General features: G+C 37.8%; 1 protein-coding gene across 1 annotated transcript in view; it reads right to left on the reverse strand.

Moving 5' to 3' along the window:
* nop53 (NOP53 ribosome biogenesis factor) overlaps positions 1-16,005 on the reverse strand; it is a 63,714-nt gene extending 47,709 nt beyond the window's left edge. The window contains exon 1 of the mRNA XM_028807652.2: positions 15,746-16,005. Within this exon, the coding sequence (XP_028663485.2) occupies positions 15,746-15,990 (245 nt within the window). The 5' untranslated portion in view covers positions 15,991-16,005. The remainder of the gene's footprint in view (positions 1-15,745) is intronic.
* Positions 16,006-24,037: the final 8,032 nt, after the last annotated feature.

The raw sequence follows: 24,037 nt of genomic DNA on the forward strand, positions 1-24,037 counted from the left end.
CTCTGAGAGGCCATTAACTTCTTCATGCATGTACAAGCAGTCCCCGGGTTACTTACTAGATAGGGACTGTAGGTTTGTACTTAAGTTGAATTTGTATGTAAGTCGGAACAGGTATATTATTTTAATAAATGCTATTGTTGACCAACTGTAACCAAGTGCTCTGCCAATGAATGATGGAGTTTTACCTCTCTCTGACCTTTATTATTTCTAGTTTATTTTCAATGGTGATGGTTTTTCTCTTCTTTACTGTATCACCAGCACTTGCATCAGATGTGTGTTTCAGAGCCATTCTTGAAGAGTGAAGACAAAAGGTTAAGATGAGCTCTTCTGCACAGCGCTATACAGTACATGCTATCACAGCAGGAAGGCACCCGTCAACACGTCTGATGTACTGACAAGAGACAACTTCCTGCTATGTGTGTAACAGTACAAGCAGGCTTGCTATTGAGAATGACTGGGGGCGGCGAGGGGTGGTTCATCACCAGCCCACCTCACAGTCACCTCCACTACAGTATGCTACCTACAGCATCCGCTCACCAAGAACGAACACGGTGCGGCCAAAGGCGGGTGAATCGCCCAACCCCAATTCAACAGGCAGCCATCCGAGGCACACTACAATGCTACCCCTGCCGCCCCGTTCAGACACAACCGGGTCACCGCTTGCAGCATTACCAGCCGTGTGTGCTGGGCGGGCAGTGAAACGCCCCCCTCCGCTCCATCCAGCCTGCATCCAGTCAGAAGCAGTAGCTGCTGCAGCATAGTGGGCGGGCAGCAAATCATCGTCCTGCACACAAGCGATAGCTGTGGCCCCGGTGACTATGGACCACGGGTTACCGCTTGCCACCGGGAGCTGCCCGAAGGACACTACACTGCGCGAGCAGTGAAATCGCCCCCCTCCAGCCACCGCTTGCAGCATCCCCAGGCTGAAGATGATGGAGCGGCAGTTACTGAGGCGCATGCATCATAGCTGCGTCCTCGTTCGTACGTCGGATGTCCGTAACCTGGGGACTACCTGTACATGTTAGAAAAATACAAGCTCAGAGCATTTACTGTTTTACTATATTCTAGCTCCCCTACTTGACTAGTCCTGTTTGTGTCATCTTTCCCCTTTTTCTACAATGTTTCTCAAAAACTGCTTCATCTTTTATATAAAGAACTTTTAAGCTTGATGTACAACATAATCATCTTTATTTATGATCTTTATTTAGATTTGTTAAGAGGGTCACTGCATTTCAAATCAACCAATGGACCACACACACTGGACTCAAAAAATTCTGGAAAAATTGCAAGGTGTTATTCAGGAGACACCCTGTAATTTTTTTTTTGATATAAGATCAATACTTTCCAAGAAAGAGCCAGTTTACTGATGGGAGGGTGGGGTGTCGATTTTTTTCATCTAATTTCACAAGCCCATAACTCAAGAACTAAACCACGGAGCAGGCTCTGACTTTGCATGCTGGTATATGAGCTGGTATACGAGCTGGTATACTATGTGATGAAATTAAAACATTCAGTCCAGATAACTCTGCATGGTCAAAGCAGCCCCTTGAAATTGACCAAAGTTTAATCTGAGTTTTTGGATAGCCATGTTTAGGCCTCAAAAACACGTATTTGTAACCAACCAAGACTTTTGATTTTTTTTCCTTATTCAGTAACTATATAGGCTTTCTGAAAAACAAAAAAGTGAGTGTATCAGGGTTTGAACAGCAGACATCTTAAATCCAAGATGCATTTTGGATTTCATTTTCAGAGTAACCTAACAGCATGTGGGAATGTGCAGATAATTTTAAAAATATTTTTTATTTATTCTACATTATCCCTTCTTTCACAAAACACAAACCTTACTTTTGTTATGCAAATCTTTTCATGTTTATTTTCCATCCTACACATAGGCTGAAAGTGCCATGTATCAATAATAGTAATCATTGAGTTTTCAATCAGTAAATTATCAAAAAGTCAAACTTTTTTCATATAAAATGACAAAGTCCTATCTCATGTTGCTGAACAGAGAATGTGATTCTCCATGGCCAAAAGAGTACCTGGTACTTGAGAATACCACTGTTACATCCTTACAGAAGATGGCAAACTCAGAGTCAGTCGGGTGTCTGGTGAAGACAGTCAATTGACTGTCTGAATATTCACCACTGAAGCAGCAGCTGAGATCCTGCTCTCTCACAATCACACTCCTGATGGTTCTCACATTAGACCACTGTCCTATTGGAGGCTATTTTAGGTTCATGTATTATGAAATATTTTGATTTGTTGTGATTTGTGACAAGAGTGAAGTATAATCAGACATCCTGATATGTTTCATGCATCCAAACTATCCTGCAGTCTTTCCATTGGCCACCAAGACAATTGTTGGGTGCCATTATAGTGTGTTATTGCACTGCTTAGTGCATCTACAGCGGTTAGTTGGAGGCAGTACCATCTTGATCTCAGGGACACTCTGCACTACATGGACTCTGCATGGAAAAAGAAATGAAATGGGTCACATTCCTGCTTCCACAATACCAAGATGCTAACATTTCATTATAACTAGTGTTATTTTTAAAGATAAATCAAGCAGCTGTTGTTAATGTGTTGTGCTTAATGTGCCTTTGGCAATTAATTTTTTTCCATTAATCCTATACCCAAGTTAGTGATGAAGAACTTGATGATTATCATTACTGACAAATGGTGAAATGATTAGAATGGAAAGTAAAAATGAAAGATTCACATAAGAAAAGTAAGACTTGTTTTTTGAGAAAGAAGTGACCATGTAGGACACTGGAAAAATAATTTTCAAAATGTCTGGACATTCCCACAGTGCATTCAGCTGGTCTGAAAATTAGACCCAAAATGATTTTTCACATTTGAGAGGTCTGCTGGTGAAACCCTGATGCAGTTTCTTGTTTGTTTAATACCTTTTGAAAAGCCCTGTGAAGGCATTTAAATATGACAAAAACATTAGCATGCTGTATCAGTTAGAAGTAAGCTTTCTGAAAGCCTAAACATGGCAAAGCCAAAGATGCAAAATATTTTTTCCATTTTTGAAGTTCTGCTCTTACCAAGTGGACTAAACTTTTTGATATGGTTGTGAACTATATCTATAAAAGTACCAGTATGCAAAACTTGAGCCTGCTAGGTGGTTTAGTTCTTGAGATGTGGTCTTGTGAAACTGATGAAAAAATAAAACTGTCAAATTTGACACCTCTCTCCCTCTGTGGTGAACTGGCTGTGTCTTGGAAATGATTGATCTTACATCAAATTTTACAGGGTGTCTCCTGAATTACATAGGCACACCAGGTATTTTTCAGAAGTTTTTGAGACCAAAGTATGTGAGATTCATTATACATTGGTAGACACTTTCATTTTACATTTTGCAGAGTAGCTTTAGCTGGATTTGCTGCTTACTCAATATAAAAAAACTTTGACATTATGCACCTGAATTCATTAGAAAGAGCATCACAAAGTCAAACAATGGACATAGGTGCATTCTGTGTGCAAAAATCCTTGTAGCACTCACTGTGGTTCCTATTAAAGTGACTCCTTCTGCCGTTATTAATAACATATTATCTCATACTGAGGGTTTTGTTAAAGTGACACCATCTGCCATTCTTAATTTGCTCATATTTGGACCTGCGTCCATATTGCAAAAAGTGTGCAGAAACCCTTGCAGCACACACTGTGTGTATACTGAATATCCAACAGGCTCCCACTTTCCCACTCAAAAGTCTTATTCATAGGTATTATTAATTTTTTCCAAAATTTTTACCAACATGAGTAAAAAATTGTTCAGAAAACAACACCGCTCAGTTATTTCAGAAAAGAGACGCCACAAACTAATGAAGGTGCAGTGTCAACTCCTGATGTGGCAATTTCAGACAAAGACATTGCAGAGGCTGGTCCATCAGGGGAAATCTCTTCAGCGCACACTCTGCCAATTGATAAATCTAAGCACTGCTTATCCGGCATAATCAAACAATGGTTTAAAGATTTTGATTGGCCAATGGTCAAAGAAAATGGTATTTCATTGTGCATGAAATATTCAAACAAACACCCCCCAAGGAGGGAGTTACCATGGGTAAATGTGCCATGCACAAGGATTCGAAAAGAAAGCTTGCTGGACCATGAAAAAAGTAAAACGCACATTGAGTCTTCTGCTGACCTTTTAGGAAAGCATGTACTAGAGCAAACTGGAATCGGTCAAATTGAAAGATCTGTATCGGTGTTAAATAACTTTGTGGGAGCTTTAAGATCCATGTATTGGTTGGCAAAAAATGAGTTGTCACATACAACATTATTTGAAAAGCTGTTGGAACATTGTAAAGAAATGGGTTGTTCTTTTTTACAACATCTCAATGTTGGTTAAAAATGCACATTACACCTCTGAAAGAATAATGCAAAAGCTGATGGATGTCTTAGCATCAGAAATAAAGTCTAAAATACTGAAAAATATACACATTGAAAAAGTTTTCAGTTCTCTGTGTGATGAAACCACAACATCTCAGTTGTAAAACAATTAATTATTTACAATAAATGTTTGCCGGGTCACTAAAGAGGTCAGAATTAGTTTTCTATCAACCCCCAATATGATTGATGGCAAAGCGGAGATTATAACCAACACACTGAGTGAGACTATGGACACTCTAGGCTTGAAAACTGCTAATCTGGTTGGACTAGGGTCAGATGTAGTGACAGTTATGATTTGGAAACAGAAAGGTGTGGCAAAACTGTTTAAAGATAAAACATCTGGACTCATGGTCAACTGCCACTGTTTAAACCACCTATTGGCCCTTGCAAGTGCCCAAGCAGCAGCTGCTGTACCTTATTTAACAAAACTGAACAACACCTTAAGGCAGATGTGATATTTCTTCCAAAATTCTTCAGTTAGGATGGCTGGTTTAACGGAAATCCAAAATATTCTGAACATTCCCCAGATTAAGTTGAAAATGGCCAGTGACACTAGATAGCTGTATCATGACTCTGCAATACAGTCACTACGACGGTGTATGATGAGTGTCATAGCTGCGCTGGAAAGAGAAGCCACTGAACGAAATGACATCACAGCTGAAGGATTAAGCAGATGTATTAAAATGTACAATTTTGTTTCCACTCTGATGGTGCTTTCAGACATATTACCTTTGTTGTTCACCTTATCTCAATAATATCCACTTGCAGAGCCACAGTACCATACGTCACCGCATTCTAGACCCACAGCTGTAGACCCGCAAGTGACGTCTCCGTTGTTTCAGGACTGACTAAAATTACTTTTGGAAGTTTTCGGCAGGTCTCGGCAAATCCCGGAATGTAACGCTGGGTGAAGGACCCATTGAGAAATTAAGCGATAAAAATGAGAAGGAAAAAAAGTACATTAAACCAAATAATTCACATCATTGTGAAGTTCAGACGGTTTCTGCCATCACGTCGTGTCAAATATCAAACTAAACAATGCGGATCGTTTCTGTGAAATACACTACTATAAACATTTATGTTGTGTTCGGGTCTGTGGGAACCATTTAACATGTCGACAAAACTAAAATCATCAAGATCTGTGTTAATTGAAAATAGTTTTTCGTTAACATTCATGAAACGAAGTATACAATATAATTATAATGTTTACACCACGTTAAGAGTTTAGTAAAACGTTAATAATAAAAGTGATTACGTTTTTTAAAATGTACTATGCATGTGTGCAATATTGTTCTAAACCAATTTAGAATAAACATTTAAGCCAATCTAATATTTTTAAGCATGTGAAGAAAATGGCAATACATATTCTACACTGAATTATGCTATATAGTAATTGCCTTATATAGAACTGCTCTAGTTTTTGTCACTTATTATTATAAACGATGGGCCACCAAAAGAAAAAAAAAACAAAAAAAAAAACGAATAAGAACACAATTTATTTATATAGCACCCTGCCCAAAATTCATAAAGAACAACAGGACCTATATAACATTGGCTACAAATTATATCTTCACTAAATAAAGATAAATACAGGATATATAAAACATTCAAATAGAATAAAAGACAATAATGCAGACTAAAATACAACATATAATATTACAAAAAATTTTTGAACAAATAAATTGTGATAAAAATGCAAACCCTGAGTACCTGGACAGAGAGAGGGGGTAAACTGAAAGAAGGGGCAGAATGTCAGGTCTGTTTAATGTCTTCCTAAACAAATGAGTTAAAAACAAATGAATGGAGTCAGCTGATATCATTAATTTCAGGAGGTCATTCCACAGTCTGGGCGCTATACAGCTGAAGGCCCTGCTGTCACCCACAGAGTGCAGGTTAGTGTGGGGGACAGAATGAAAGGACCTTAGTGGGCAGGTTAATAACAGAATTTGATATTCAATCCTGTAAGACACAGGGATCAGTGAAGGTGCAGCAGGATGGCCGTGATGTGCTCGCTGTTGCTGGTCCGTGTCAGGACTCTTGCAGTTGAGTTTTGAATCAGCTGGAGCTGTGATACAAGATTAGATGTGGCACCTGCCAGCAGTGACTTACAATAATCAATGTGGGGTATGATAAAAACAGGGACAAGATTCTCAGCATTATTAGAAAAGGAGTGGAATGAGCAAACATAAGAAATGTGACAAAGGTGGAAGTTTCTTAATGTGGCTTACATGGGTGAAATAAGAAAAGGAGGAATCAAAGTGACACCAACATTCTTTGAAGTAAAAGAAGGTCTGATGAGATCATCACCAAGAATGGTTGAAGAGGAGCTTGTTTCCTGAAGTTGCACTTTAGTGTCACTTTGCAGGAATTCAGTTATGTTGCAATTTAATTTTAAAGAGTTTTGCTCTGTTCAAGTTTTAATTTTAATTTAATTTCACTGAGGTAAGTTGTGAGCTGATAAAGCTGTGATGAAGTGTCACTTTTAACACTGAAATAGATCTAAGCATCATCTGCATAAAAATATAACCCAGTCCAAAGCTATGAATATCATGCTCAAGGGGAAGCATTGAGATACAGAAGAGCAGAGGGTGTCATTTCATTAACAAAGGGAAGTCAGACGGAGGAACTCCTGTGAGAAATTAAGGCTTGAGGGTTGTCTTGGACACGACATAAGCTGTACACAACACCATATGCAATAACTTTTACACAAACTGGGACAGTAGCTCCTCAAGAGGAAGGTAACAATGCTTAGCACAACAAGGAAAAATAAGCCAGAGCTCCCATCTCAACTGTTGGCCACACAGAATAGGCCAGTGAAGACATTAAAGTTTGTCTAACCAAATGACACATACTTGGTGCACAATGTGATCTGCACAGGGGTAGGAGATTCCATGGCCAGAAATGATAATGGACTATAATGCTACAAAAAGAGGAGTAGAGAATTTAGACAAAACATTACACTGGATGCTGGCCACATGCAATTTTTCCAACATATTGAACATCTCAGAAAAAAATACTTTTGTCATCTCGACAACCTTGAACTGAGACTGGAACACGGAGAAGGAGACAGAGCCTTCTTGAGAAGTAGAGCAAACCATTGGTGACACCTCGCATGCTACTGGGACGACAAGTGCCAAAGACCCCAGCATGCACAGTAGTGATGGGCGGTATACCGGTTCACACCGAAAACTGTTTTTTATTTTTGTTATGATATGGATTTTTCTTATAACGCAACACCGGTTTAAATTGCCTAAACGATGTTTGGAACGTGGCGCGGCGGGAAACTGTTCAAGTTGGGACCTCTTTCACTGCTACACCGCTAATCACAGAGGTGTTACACAGGGGCTCTTTTTCACTGCTACACCGCTAAATAGGTAGTGTAGGTATTGCGTGGTGAAAGTGGACACAGAACATTCAGAAACTGAAGCTGTAGCTGACGATAAAGTTGAACATGATGACACAGAAGAACTTTTGCCGAAAAAAAGGAGTCACATCCGTTGCCCGGAGATACTTTGGTTTTAAAAGGTCGGATGTGGACCATTACGTCCAAATGTGTAAATACTGTTTCTATACTACTGGATAATACTGCAAGCCAAGTTGTACTTGTTTTATTTTTTTTCAATACTGCGTAATGTAACTGGATACTGTGTAATAATGTGATGACATGTTGACTTTATTCTCAACATTTCTACTTTATTCTCGCCATTTATGTCAAGATTAAAGTCGACATGTTGACCTCATTCTCGTAATTTGTCATTAAACTAGAACATCGTAAACTAAACTTCATCGTAAAATGAATATTTACTAGATTTTCTCAAACCCCATCATAAGTTATGTAGCACATTAATTGCTTTGTGTTAAGTGTTCCCCAAGCCATGTTAAATCAGTACGTGCTTCTTAAACTGACTTCCTCTGGTACTGAGGAGGCGCCGGCAGCGATCGCCGGATAGAATACATTGACTTCATGATATTCCTGCTCCCTGAACATTTAGAATGCTAAGATAAATACTTGATATCATTTTCATGATGAAATGCATTAAAGCAGGTATTAATCATGTGAGGGCACGGCGGCGTGGAAATTGCACTGCTGCCTCGCGGGAAAGGTGTCTCGGATGTACCCTGACTTGAATTTGTATGTTTTTCTGGTGGGTTTACTCAGCGTGCTTCAGTTTCCTTTCAAAGTCATGTAGGATGGCTGGTTTTGTTATGCTCAATTGACCCTGCTAGTGTATGTTTTGCTTGTGTTCACTCTACGATGAGCAGGCGACTCGTTCAGGATTTCCTCCTGCCTCACACACAATGCTTACTGGGATGGGCGCAACCCTGAATGGATGGCGTAATTAAACATGTATAACGAAGATTTTTTTAAAGTTCTGAACACTCCATGGGGTAAGTTTATAACTATTTTTAATTTCACAAAGACATTTATCTTGTGTTGATTGGTTATGTGGAGAAAGAAAAAGGAAGGATACAAACTTCGGGGGGCGGATTGGTACGTCAGACAGACAGCACGCGTGCAATACAGAAAGCCCGCTCAGAAGAACATCCATTGAATTCTGTGTTCGTGTCTTCAACCACCAGATCACAAACCCAACATTTACACAATATTTAAGTTAAACCTGTGCGATACCCATTCATAAATCCAGTTTTTTGGAGCCTCGTCACACCTGCCATAAAGTTATTGTGAGGAAGCAGCACTACCGCCACACTACCGTGCATGTTTAATACCTGCTTTAATGCATTTCATCATGAAAATGATACCAAGTATTTATCTTAGCATTCTAAATTTTCAGAGAGCAGGAATATCATGAAGTGAATGGATTCTGTGTGGTGATCGCTGCCGGCGCCTCCTCAATGCAAGAGGAAGTCAGTTTAAGAAGTGTAGCGGTTAACAACTGGGTTGGGGAACACTTAACACAAAGCATTTAATTTGCTGCATTAACTTATGATGGGGTTTGAGAAAATCTAGTAAATTAAACATTGATTTTAGGATGAAGATTAGTTTATGACATTCTGCTTTAATGACAAAATAAACTATGAGAATAAAGTGGAAATGTTTACTTTATTCTCGACAGTTTTTTTTTTTTTTCTCTTCACTGTGGCCCTAATTCGATTCCGCAGGGCTATACCACAAATAGCATTATAAATGCAAGTTACAGTTTTATTATTTATGTATATAGCATAGCTTGAAGCAAGGTCCATATTAATGCAGTTTGCCTAAATGATGGTTCAGTTGGTAAAGAAGTCATCACCAAGTTGCACTTGTTTTATTTTTAATTTGGTGAATACTGTGTAATGCACCTGGGCTTGAAGTCTTGAAGTAATAGTGCAACTATCCATCCATTATCCAACCCGCTATAGCCTAACTACAGGGTCACGGGGGTCTGCTGGAGCCAATCCCAGGAAGCAAACCCCGGGCAGAGCGCCAGCCCACCGCAGGTAATAGTGCAACTATCAGTAATAATACTATTATTTATTTTATTGTTATTATTTATTAGTTTAACTATTATGCAGTTTAATGATAGTAAAGCTGTTTAAAAAGTCACTTTAATGTTTCAGTGGACAGAGATGGTTAACATTAACAGAAAGTGTAGTTGGTTTACATAAAATGCTTTCTATTTATTCCTTTTCTAAGACATGTTCAGTGCAATACACATTTTGACAAGCACCTCTGGATATTTTACTAAGTCTAAATGCCTCTTTGGGATGGTTGAAAATATGTTGTCAAAATTATAGTTTAAGTTTTAGCAAAATTTGTTCAATAAAAAGGTTCTATATTTTGACTGCAACTGTCATGCAATGTGATTCCTCCTCTTCATTAGTGCCACCTGTAGTATGTATGCATGTTTGTGTGTCTCACTGTGTTATTTTAGCCTGCTGAACTGTACAGTAATTACAGTATTGTGTAGAAAATGAATATATTCAGTTCTGCTTGATAAACAAATAGAATGTGATCTGAGGGTAAAGAGTAAACAGGTTATTTACATTGATTGATAAAATAAAGTGACCATCTGATTAAAAAAAAAAGTCCCTCAATAGTACATACGTAGCAAAAATGTAATCATAAGTTGAGATGCAACACAATTACCTTTCATGCTTCTCAAAGAAAAATTAAAATACAATGTTTGTAAACTACTGCATTTGTGAAGGACTGAAGTGTGGGGCTATCCAAAACTATCATTGAGTGTATTTCAGTAATTTGTGTAGTGACTTATAAAACCACAATATTACATTAAAATATACTGCTCAAAAAAATTAAAGGAACACTTTTGAATCCGAGTATAGCATCAAGTCAGTGAAACTTGTGGGCTATTGATCTGCTCAGTTAAGTAGCAGAGGGGCTTGTTCATATCAGTTTCAGCAGCTTTGGTGCTCTAGAGGGGCAACAATGAGACGACACCCAAAACAGGAATGAATGGTTTAACAGGTGGAGGGAGGCCACTGACATTTTTCCTTCCTCATCTGTTTTTTCACTCGTTTTGCATTTGGCTACGGTCAGTGTCACTACTGGTAGCCTAAGGCGATACCTGGACCCTATAGAGTTGGCACAGGTAGTCCAACTTCTCCAGGATGGCACATCAATACGTGCCATTGCCAGAAGGTTTGCTGTGTCTCCCAGCACAGTCTCAAGGGCATTGAGGAGATTCCAGGTGACAGGCAGTTACTCTAGGAAAGCTGGACAGGGCCAGAGAAGGTCCTTATCCCATCAGGAGGACCGGAGGAACAGAATGAGCACTGGCAGAGCCCTACACAATTACCTCCAGCAGGCCACTGGTGTGAATGTCTCAGACCTCTGACAAAAAGTAACAGACTTCATGAGGGTGGCCTGAGGGCCCGAAGTTCTCTAGTGGGCCCCGTGGAGCTTGATTGGCATTTACCATATAATACCAGAATTGGCAGGTCCATCACTGGCGCCCTGTGCTTTTCACAGTTGAGAGAAGATTCACCCTGAGCAAATGTGATAGATGTGAAAGGGTCTGGAGAAGCCGTGGAGAATGTTATGCTGCCTGTAACATTGCTCAGCATGACCGGTTTGGTGGTGGGTCAGTGATGGTTAGTCTGGCGAGGCATATCCATGGAGGGACACACAGACCTCTACAGGCTAGACAACGACACCTTGACTGCCATTAGGTATCAAGATGAAATCCTTGGACCCACTGTCAGACACTATGTAGCATATGTCATGTCCAGGGCAACCCTAATAACTTAATTATTATATTATAAATTAAGGTATCTTAATTTTATAATAATATAATCTTATATCACAGCTCCAGCTGATTCAAAACTCAACTGCAAGATCCTGACACGAACCAACAACAGTGAGCACATCACAGCCACCCTGCTACACCTTCACTGCTCCCTGTGTCTTGCAGGATTGAATATCAAATTCTGTTATTAACCTGCCCACTAAGGTCCTCTGATTCTGGCCATCTTGTTGTGCCCCACACTAATCTGCACGCTCTGGGTGACAGCAGGGCCTTCAGCTGTATAGCGCCCAGACCGTGGAATGACCTCCCTAAATTAATGAGATCAGCTGACTCCATTCATTTGTTTTTAACTCATTTGTTTAGGAAGACATTAAACAGACCTGACATTCTGCCCCTTCTTTCAGTTTACCCCCTCCATCTGTCCAGGTACTCAGGGTTTGTATTTTTATCACAATTTGTTATTTGTTCAAGATTTTTTTGTAATAGTATATGTTGTATTTTAGTCTTCATTATTGTCTTTTATTCTATTTGAATGTTTTGTATATCCTGTATTTATCTTTATTTAGTGAAGATATAATTTGTAGCCAATGTCATATAGGTCCTGTTGTTCTTTCTGAATTTTGGGCATAGGAAGGGTGCTATATAAATAGTGTTCTTATTAGTATTTTTATTTTTTTTCTTTTGATGGCCCATCATTTATTATAATAAGTGACAAAAACTAGAGCAGTTCTATATAAGGCAATTAATATATAGCATAATTCAGTGTAGAATATGTACTGCCGTTTTCTTCACATACATGTTTAAAAATATTAGATTGGCTTAAATGTTTATTCTAAATTGGTTTGGAACAATATTGCACACATGCATAGTACATTTTAAAAAAACGTAATCACTTTTATTATTAATGTTTTACTAAACTCTAACGTGGTGCAAACATTGCAATTATATTGTATATTTCATTTCATGAATGTAAACAAAAAATTTTTTTCAATTAACATAGATCTTGATGATTTTAATTTTGTCGACATGTTAAATGGTTCCCACAGACACGAACACAACGTAAATGTTAACAGTGTATTTCACAGAAACGATCCGTATTGTTTAGTTTGATGTATGACATGATGTGATGGCAGAAACCCTCTGAACTTCAAAATGATGTATATTATTTGGTTTCTGAACGGGTCTTTGACCCGATGTTAGTTTCCGAGCTTTGCTGAGACCCGCCGAAACCTTCCGAAAGTAATTTTACGAAGTCAGTCCTGAAACGACGGAGATGTCACTTCCGGGTCTACAGCTGCGGTGATGTATGGTGCTGTGGCTCTGCAAGTGGATGCTACTCCCTTATCTAAGGCTTGGCAAAGGCAAGATGTCAATCTTACCAAAATTGAGGCAATTTTGCTCTCCACAAAATTGTCCATCGTGGAGTTGAAAGACACTTCTGGGAGATATTTTCAAAGCCTTCATCATTGTCTGGCAGAAAAATGGTCAGATCTCTGCATTGTTTATACACAGAATGATGCAATGTCATTCAAAACTGCAATATATGATAAATACCTAGAGACAATTGTCAAGCACCTAGATGCAAGATTCCCTGACATGCCAATTATTTCTAGCTTTTCAAAAGTTTTCAATGCAGACTCGCACGATTCAAGTGAGGCTGCTGAAATTCTTTTTGATCATTACTCCAAAAATGGTAGTCCTCCAATTTTAAAATATGAAAGTAGCAGGCAAGAATAGACAGTTGCGTCAAAAATGATCAGAATTCAATCATACAAAGACTTCAGCCCAAAACAGATTTTACTAAAAATGACAACGATATCAGAGCTCAAAGAGTTGTTTCCAAATTTAGCCAAACTAGCTAATATTGGGCTAGTGATCCCAGTGAGCACAGTTGAATGTGAAAGGGGGTTTTCTGCCCTTAAAAGGATCAAGACATGTTTGAGAAATCGCATGAATCAAAGCACGCTAAATAATCTCATGCTGATCTCCTTGGAGGGACCAGATCCTGGGGACTTTGATTATGGGAAAGCAGCAGACAACTGGGCCTCTAGGAAGAAAAGAAGAATAAATATTTAACTGAAGACACCTTCTGCATATACAAGTTGGCTTTGAAGAATATTTTTTAAATTTTTCTTCATTAGGTTTCCCATACTTTTTTTCCCCCATTGTTTTCACTTTTCTTCCCGACAGTGACAATACTAGTGCCTCTTGGTTTATGTCATAACAACAATTTTAAATAACAATTGTTAGGTTTGCAGGATCCCGAATTGGATACTTCTTAAATTTAATAAAAATATTCTGGCACAAGTGTCAAACCTTAAAAAAGGAAGTCATATTGAGCATTGGAAAATAATTAATAATAATTAACTAATAAAAATAGTGCACATTTAATTTATCCCCACCACCAAATTTCCCCGTCCCGCCCCACCCAGCTACTTTTTCATGCCACCCGGCTGGAAAAAAGTTCTGGGGAGAACACTGTATGTTGACAGATTCTACACAAGTCCGTCTTTTTTTAAAGACTTACTGAAATTCAAAATGGACACATGTGGGACAATTTATAGAAAAAGAGAAGGTGTTCCACAAACCAACCAATCTTCCAAAAAAGCAGAGAGAAGAATCATATGGTGGATCAGGGATGGGCTGCTGTTGTTTGTAAAATGAACACTAGTGAAGTAACTGTACGTTCCACCATCTAAAATACTTATGCTGGTGATACTGTATCCCAAAGAATAAAGGATAGTCTGGGTGCTTAAAACAGAGAGAGGGTATAGAGTAGCAATTCCAGTGGTTGTTGAGGACTACAACAAATATAATGGAGGTGTTGATCTTTCAGATGCACTGATTAGGTATTACAACATACTGTATAAAGCTAATAAAAAAAAGGTATAAAACATTTGTCCATCTTCTGGAAATTCCAATTGTGAACAGTTTTCTGATACACAAACAGCAAGCTAAGACAAAGCAGTAGCTACCACTTTCCCAGGGAGCAGCTGATGAAAGAATTGGTGGAGCTTGCTAAACTCCAGGGTGAATCTTTAGAGTTTTCAACCAAGTACATGCCATCATTTTAGGAGGCAACTGCAACAGAAGGTAGGAGATGTGTGAATTGTGGTACAAAGACCCCAATCTATTATACAAAATGTAGTATTTCTTTGTGTCTGGTAGTTAACAGAAATTGCTTTGGGAGCTGAAATTAAAAATGATAGGATGAGTACATAATTATAAGTACATTGTTACAAATATTTAGTTGTTGCTTCAGTGTGGTAACGAGTGTGTGTGTATATATATTTGTTTACATATTTTCGCCTGTGAAATAGTGCTTTGTGTGTTTTTTCTGATAGCCGTAACACTGCAATACTTGTTCTGAGAGAGCATTTTGGTGCACTTACCTATTTGTGCCAAATGTCCAAAAACATTCCCAAAAAGGGACACCTGTATGATATAATTTCTTAGATGTATATGGTTTAGTTACAAGCATGGGTGTTGTAGTGGGGAGAAAAGAGGGTAATAATAACCTTGGGTCCCTCAAAGCCTAGAATGAAAACTTTGTTTTCAAGGGGCCAACTGAGACTAGTTATGTATTGGACCCAGGGTTCAGTTCTACACCCCTGGGTACAAAAGGTTATTTGTTGCTAAAGTGTCCAAAATGGGACACCTTGTGCCAAATTGTGTAATTTTGCAATGATATTGGATATAAAATCAATACTTGGTACAGCGATGGCTGACAGGCTGACGCACAAAAAACAAACCGAATCTAAGGTTGTGTGCCACTTATATACTGTAAAAATCCAGACAGATGATAGGTTGCACACAGTACAACGTAAAAAGAAACTGCTTGTTGCTGCGCCACAAACCCTTAAAACTGATTTTGTATGTCCCTTTAACATCCAGTGTGTACAGGTCAGCTAGTCAGTATTTCAACAAATGCCAAAGATGTTTAAGCTTGAACAAATGCCACGCGATTATTACATACCATATGCAGAGTGTTTGTGACTTCGCATGGTCACAAGAACTCTACCTCGGCCCCTTAAATTAGCAGAAAGAGAGCGCTAGGCGGATAATCGACCTTAATTAAGATCTTTAGAAAAAAGCACCATGACAGACCCACACTTTACACGCAGGTACGAGTACATATTTACCCCAGAGTCCGTTGCTGAAGGCGCACATCATCGAGGAATTCCTCTACGTCGTTAATATCACTGTGCTTATTCCAGCTTTTCTTTTTATTTTTGTTGACTCGTTTCCTTTTCGTGCTACCTGGATTCAATCCGTTCCGTGCCCCATTAAAACTCAAAAAGTTTCCAGCCACGCTGCTTTCGCCCTGGGCCGCCATGTTGGAAATGGCAGACTGAACTTCACAAACGCACTTTCCATAGCTCAGCATCGTCAATATTCTTTTACAACGCATTTTTCTTTGATAAAATATATCAATAAATTGAAAGGTATTTTAATGTTATGAACTGTAATATGAATATTGTGTATCTTAAGAATGTTTAGATTAAAATCAAAACTCTGATTATCATCAGCAGATTCCAAACTTTGAGGAAGACGAGTACTAATAAATGACGTACGCTTCAGCCGTATAACTCGAAGTGTTTTTGCTAAACCCAGCTACTGTCACGTAAAACGGTCATTTTAAATATTATGCTGTTCGTTTTCAACTCAGTTTTTCCTTCCAAGTAAACTCTGGAAAATTATTTTTTCATTTTAACTTTCACATTTTTATTGTATCGATATTCAAAAACATTAGTAATACATTTTGTCCATTAACATAGTAGTCACAACAGCTAAACCATCGAGTAAAAGTGGGATTCAGAGATTAACATTAGAAACTATTCAGAAAAGAAAATGGACATGTTTCTCATTTTATTGCCTTGGTGTTTTTACTAGTTTTTCTTAATGCTACTTGTAATTTTAATGTCCATTCAGAAAAATGCAATGAAAGGTCTAACATTCTGAATTTTGGATTATGTGTATGGTATTTACTATATTTTCTATCACTTTATAAACAGAAAAAAGAAGTACATTTAAACAGACTGGGATTGATTTTTTGGTTATTCTAGAAAGTAATACAAAAAGTCTGAATTACCCGAAGCCTTTCTAATTAGGGTGGTCATAAGAAATGTAATGCTTTACTTCATGAGGTAGAAGTACGTAATAAACAAGAACAGTTGCATCAAATATTTGAAATATTAAAATGTGTGCTTCTGTTTACATACTTATAAAGTCTAAGTATTCCCGATTGTAATAGAAATGATCTTTTTCATCATCAGCTAGAGGTCCATAGAAGGCTAGATCCCTTGTAAAGGATTAAGAAATCTTCTTCTTTCAGCTGCTCCCGTTAGGGGTTGCCACAGCGGATCATCTTCTTCCATATCTTTCTGTCCTCTGCATCTTGCTCTGTTACACCCATCACCTGCATGTCCTTTCTCACCACATCCATAAACCTCCACTTAGGCCTTCCTCTTTTCCTCTTCCCTGGCAGCTCTATTCTTAGCATCCTTCTCCCAATATACCCAGCATCTCTCCTCTGCACATGTCCAAACCAACGCAATCTCGCCTCTCTGACTTTGTCTCCTAACCGTCCAACTTGAGATGAGCCTTTAATGTACTCATTTCTAATCCTATCCATCCTCGTCACACCCAGTGCAAATCTTAGCATCTTTAAATCTGCTACCTCCAGCTCTGTCTCCTGCTTTCTGGTCAGTGCCACCGTCTCCACCTCATATAACATAGCTGGCCTCACTACCGTCCTGTAGACCTTCCCTTTCACTCTTGCTGATACCCATCTGTCACAAATTACTCCTGACACTCTTCTCCACCCATTCTACCCTGCCTGCACTCTCTTTTTCACCTCAATAAATAAAAAAAATCATAATTGTAATCACTTACCTCGAATTAGTCTAAAGTGATATTCCACATGCTTATAGTTGAAACTGGTAATTTTTAGCCTTCTGGCAGTGGCTCTTAGAGTGCTAGGATCAATGGTAAATGATCAAGATTTTTGCACAAATTATTGAAAGAGTTAGAACCTTTTTCTCAATTTGAAAATATAAGCAATGTAGTTTTATAAATTAAAAATAACTTATGGGGAATTGCAGAAATAATCTTAATGAAATCTTTAAGATTAACTACAATATTCTGTGGTCTATACATTTTTAGAAAGGGTATAAAAGAAATTCTTTATTAAAAAAAGGTCAGACACAAAGCATATCCCATTATCATATCATTCTTTTATGAAAATAGATTTATTCCCAAATAAAATGTATTCCATTCTTCCAGTAAGATTTACTACAGGTTGTTCAGTTAACATGCACCACGATTTTCAAACAGTGTCCCATATTCTCTGTCGGATTGCGAGCAGGGCTTTACCTGGACCATCATAGGACCTTCACCTGATTGTCCTTGGGTCATTTCAAGATTGTTTTGGCCATTGTTTGGGACAACTGTCCCGTCCAAAGACAAACTTTTGCATGTGCTTAATTTTTTCAACAGAATGAAACAGATCTTCTTGTAATATATGCTTCTATTTTCCACCATCCATGACTCCTTCAATCTGGACCAGGGGTCCAATCTCTGCTGATGAAATCGAGCCCCACAAATGAAGCAGCGGTAGAGAAACTCAAGAAGAGAGTGACTGGGCTGATTCCAGGATGGAGAGGTATGAGCTATGTGGAAAGAATGGTGGAGCCAAACATTTTTATGTTAAGAAGACAGAGATTAAGAGAGGATAAGACTAGCATAGTGGGTATCAGCTGTAACCTTAAAATAAATTCTTCAACAAGAACAAAGTGACACCATTGTAAACTTTCTAAAGGCAGATTTTGTACAAATTTTAGAAAGTTTTTCTTTGCACAAAGAACCATAGACACATAGAATATTGGATTGGTGCGCCTGTTGGGCTGAATGGTGTGTTCTCATCATAATTGTTCTAATGTTCTGTTGTAGCTTAGAAGTGCATGCCAACATAATGCTACCACCACAATCTTGAAGATGAGATTAGTGTTATATTTGTGCCACACACATCAGATTGACATCCAAATGAATTATCATTTATTGTAGTGTTTTGATCTAGACAATGTGGCAGTTGTATAAACTTTAAACTTCCACAACACAGTTATTAAATTCTTGTGGAGACAGCATATTTCATTTATTCCCACTTATGATATTTTTATTACATAAACAGTGACACTCTGAAACACACTTCAGTGCTTTGAAATATAAATATCACAGAGAATAAAATGTCACAATGGGATATGGTATTCAGCAAAATTAGAGAATTGTTTGAATTACCTAGCACTTTTGCAAGGCATGGTGCCTTTGTCTCCATTACTCCATCCATTTTTGTTTCCTAGTCATTCAGCTGAACCACGAATTTCAAAAAACTCATGATGGCACAGAAATTAATGTTGTTCACTCACATCTCCAGAGACCTGGGTTTGAATGCAGATGTTGACTCTGAGACATTTGCTTGTTGATCCTGTGTCTCTGTGGATTTTTCACAGGGTACTTTATTCTTCTCCAGTATTTGACTAAAACTCTAAATTGGCTCATGGGGTGACCTATGATGGACCAATGCTATATTTTGAGTTCACTTGTGAGCAGTACTGCTGGGATAGGTACTGGTTACCCATTAACCCAGAACTGGGTAAGTGGGTCAGAGAATTGATAGATTGGTGGACTCATTGAAGTGAGCTCAATTTAGAAAATGATAGATCAACTTTATTCCTTTTCTTTGGGATATTCTTATGACTCAAGTTCAGTGTTAATGAATTTGCTTTGTGACTTTTACCCTTTTATATACCTGCAAAAACATTGAGATAATAAGTGTTTAATACTGTCTCTGAAGCATGGACTTAAAAGTATTGTTGATCTTTGCTCTTCAGTTTTACTTTGCAGACAGTCAGAGTCTACTCATATGCTGACAGATTATAAATGATTCAGTAAAAGATGTTCAAAGGATGGCCTACACAATTTCCAATGCCCCTTAGTAAGAAAGGAACTAATTTAGGATTGAATGCCATATGTGTTGGGACACCTTGATACAGAATCCAACACTCACTTTTGCATGGCTAATTTACAATTTGCAATTCAGTAGTAGTAGTAATAGTACTTGTAGTCATGTGTGAAGAATACAGTGATATTCCAGAATTCAAGAAGTGACCATCTATATATTAGGCTCTGGTCACTGTAAAAACTGAACATGGAGTAGGCAGGTTTAGAAAATGTATTAATGGGTTAATAAATAAGTGTAATTGTGGACTAGTTTGGAGCACCATCAGGATCCAGAATAATTCAGATATTTCCAAAAAATGCAATTAGCTTCAAATTAGTAAAATATGAATGTGAAGAACATGGTGAATCATTCATTCATTTTTTAAAGAATCTTAATTTCACACATGGTAGTCTGGAATTAGACAATCTTTATTTTATTTAATACTCTTCAAAATGAGCACCACAACAAATTACCTTACAAAGTTATGGTGTGAAGTTATGGTCAGAGAGCCCGGAGAACTTACTGCTTTTTTGTGCTTCTTTTTGTGTTCTTTCCCTTGTACAGTTTATCATTAATAAGTTGATTATATTGTATTATTTTCGTCATTATTCTCTCGAAGAGTGGCCCTCTTACAAAAATGTAGTACATGTGTTCAGGCAGTGTAAAATGAGAAAAGAGATGTGGAGCATAATTAATGAGGAGTGAACTGGGAAATTTTATGGTCAAAAATAACCAGAGTTAAAGTTATAAATGGAGTGCAAAATTAAGTAATACTCACTTAAAGAGGAAAGGAGCACTGTAATGTGCAAGGAATAATGAATGTAAGAAAGTGATACTAATGTATGGAATCTTCTACAAAAGTAAAGACAAGTTAAGGGATTACATGAAAAGGGGAAAAAGGAAGGTCAATCATGGGAGGTAATGTGGCCTATAAAGAAAGTGTGGTTAATGGGAAAGAGGCCACCATAAGAATGAAAAAGGCAATAAAAGATAAGACTTGGCTTTAAAAATGTGATAATTTGGGATAAGATGGTGCAAGCCTGGGAACGGGGTGTTGTATTTATTACTGTGATCTCAACAGCTTTGTGAAAATATTCCATAATTAATGAGAATACAGTATTGTATAAAAGTAAACTTCAATCTAGTGAAAGAAAACCAAACAGAACTATGTTGTGTATTAAGCAATGCTTTCAGACACAGAAGGAAAACAGTTTTGCCTCTTCATAATCAAGAAATTAATATGTCAACATGTTTCTATTATTCTGCAGCATCAGATAACCTTACAAACATTTGAAATCTTAACAAATCTGTCAGTTTCAAAGACTGGGGATTAGCTGTGGTAGGTAAATGCATCATTTGTCAAGACTAATGATCATTACTTGTTGTAGCCTAATTTCTTTAGCAATTTAATTTCAGTTTTCTTCAGTCTCTCAGAGCAATAACAAATAACATGGTGAGTAGAGGAGGGCAATAAAACTGTGGAAAATGTTTGCCTTTGGAATATTTAAAAGGAGGCAGATAGATAGATAGATAGATAGATAGATAGATAGATAGATAGATAGATAGATAGATAGATAGATAGATAGATAGATAGATAGATAGATAGATAGATAGATAGATAGATAGATAGATAGATAGATCATCCACAATCCTGCATCCTGTAGAATTCAAAAATGAGTGAATATAAATATTATTTTAATTCCCAAAATATTTATTATGACAGGCGTCATGCATGCAGGCTTCAACCTGTCAATAATCACCATAAACAAAACGTGATAACTGTTTTATAGATAGATACATAGATCATCCACAATCCTGCATCCTGTAGAATTCAAAAATGAGTGAATATAAATATTATTTTAATTCCCAAAATATTTATTATGACAGGCTTCATGCATGCAGGCTTCAACCTGTCAATAATCACCATAAACAAAATGTGATAACTGTTTTACTGTCTGCCATAGTGTTTGCTATAACCAGCAACTCTGGACAGCTTGTAGATGAGTTTCTTTTCAAGCTCACACAATCAAAAGCATCCCAGACTGAAGATCTTATTTAGATAATAACATCCTAAAATATTCTAAAAGTTTCTTTTGAAATGTTTCTAGATTTGTACCATTCACAAACTCAGGAGCTCTGTTAATGTTTCCTTAGAGAATTATTCTGTCCTGCACAAAAGCTTCTGTTCAGAGTCTTTATGCAAATTAGTAAGTAGAAAGGAATTGTGGGTCATTAGAAGCAGCACTCTAAGGATTGCTCCTTTGCTGCTTTGCAGATTTATTTTGTTGCAATGAATACTGCAGATGTTACAAGGGGAGGATTTGATTTTCAAAAACATCTTTATTTTATGCATTTCAAAGCAACATTTTGGGCTTCATACTAGCACCACTCAGAAGAGTGCCTTCCTCTATCACCAATTCTGCCTTTATTGTGTTCCTTAATCATGTGTAATGTGTGCTAAATGTAGAACGTGTGAGATTATGAAATATGTGTATCTGTAAATTAGGTATTTATGTTAGCAATTTATTCACAGAAAATGTTGCTAAAGCAACATATTACATGTAGTACAGAATTATGATGAGAAATTGGAATCTGTTAATTCACTTATGTGTATCCTGGAAACAGTTACATGAGGTAATCGTCATTATTATATTTTTGATTTAATGCTATTATTATGATGTGTTTGGTAACTCAAAATATGGAGTCCTCTACTGGTTTCAGTGTGTATTATTCTTACTCTTCTGCCTTGAATGAGGCTTTGAAGTTTCAAAGGCTTTATTTTTACAAGCAGTAATTTATCTCATAAAAGCACTAGTATTCAGAGTAATGTATGCAAAATTTGTGCGTTTACATTTTTTTCAATGAAGTAAGATTAAGCATTTCTTAAAATATATGTCAAGAGCAGAATATGCAGGCCAATTAAAACACCTTTGAGAAATGAATGACTTTTTTGGTGGCATCCAAAATGACAAGTGTTTTTGGTTAACACTATTCTACCTGGTGACAATAAGAAGAAAGAATGGTTATTCATACGGAATTCCGTTATGTTACTTCAATGACATGTAAAAATACAATTTTATTTTTGTAAAATATTGTGCTACCTGTTTTTGAAATGACAACCATTGTCCTGAGAATGAAAATAGTGGCAACAGCTATTTTATCAATTAGCATTGGTTTGTGTGGGGCAGGAACAGTGCGAGTACTAGGTTATTTTGCACCCTAGGCCAAGCTAATTAGGTCAAGCTTATTAGGGTGCCAACCAGCTGTTTGGTAGCTAACCTGTGTGGCTTGGTTTGTGCCCCCCTGTGATCTGCACCCTAGGCAAATGCCTAATTTGCCTTAATGGTGTTACCAGGCCTGGGCAGGAAATCATCTCATTGGCATTAGATGCAAAGCTGAAACCAAGACGCCCTGAATGAACACAACAGCATACATACACTCACTCACTTACTGGTATGGGGCTGATTTAAGAGTCACTAATTCACCTAATACACACACCTTTTAGGATGTGTGATGAAAACGCACACGGACGCAGGGAGAACGTGCAAACTCCACAAGGAAAGTGTCAAGGCCTGGATTTGAACAGAGCATTCTACAGCCTAAGGCTCACATTGCAAGTAACACTAATCACTGCAATGGTAACAGTAACAATAATTGTAGTGGATCTTTTTGAAGTCTCGGAATCTCTCCCCACCTTAGAAACACCTTCAACAAAAAATGCCAATCGGATAGACCCAACTATTGGGCAGCTGAGGTAGTACATTACTTCAGTTTCCTTAAGAGTTTCCATCTTTAAATCGGTATTGTGCTAACGCACGTCGTCATGGAGAAAACACATTCAACCCTGCAATGTTCTTCGTTCTGACAAATAACAACATAATCTGCAAAATCTACTCCTTTCTTACATCGTTGAGCAATGGGGGCAGGACAAAACGTTTTTCCTTTTGCTTCAGTATCACAAATCGTTGGAGCCACCTTGCGCTTAATTTGACGAATTTCAGCTTTGTGTGCACAATTTACTCTCCTTTCACCAATTTCAGTCTCCACCGACGTGTACGAACGATTGTTGTAGGTAAGTTCTTCAGTGTTGCTAACATTTTTCCGGACTGTCAGAAAGACTTGGCCTCCGAGCGTGAGACTCATTCACAACACGATCTCGTCAGTCTCTAAATGTTTTTTGGCCAACGCTGAGGCAAAACTTCTTTGCCAAATTGAGTTTTAAAGCTTGGTAAAAATGACCTTTCCTCTAAATTTTAGAATTTTTAAGATCTGCTAAACGTCTATGTACTTCTTGCTCTGATACTTTCTGATGGACTGGAAAGTTGAGGGGTCGTTATGAACGTAACGTTGTCTCTGGGAAGTAAGTTCCGTCTTCGATCTAGCGCGCCTCTACTTGTCCGTGAAAGTTGATTTGAGCTCAGTGATCTTGTTTTTA

This window comes from Erpetoichthys calabaricus, chromosome 1, assembly GCF_900747795.2.
Source record: "Erpetoichthys calabaricus chromosome 1, fErpCal1.3, whole genome shotgun sequence".
NCBI lineage: Eukaryota > Metazoa > Chordata > Cladistia > Polypteriformes > Polypteridae > Erpetoichthys > Erpetoichthys calabaricus.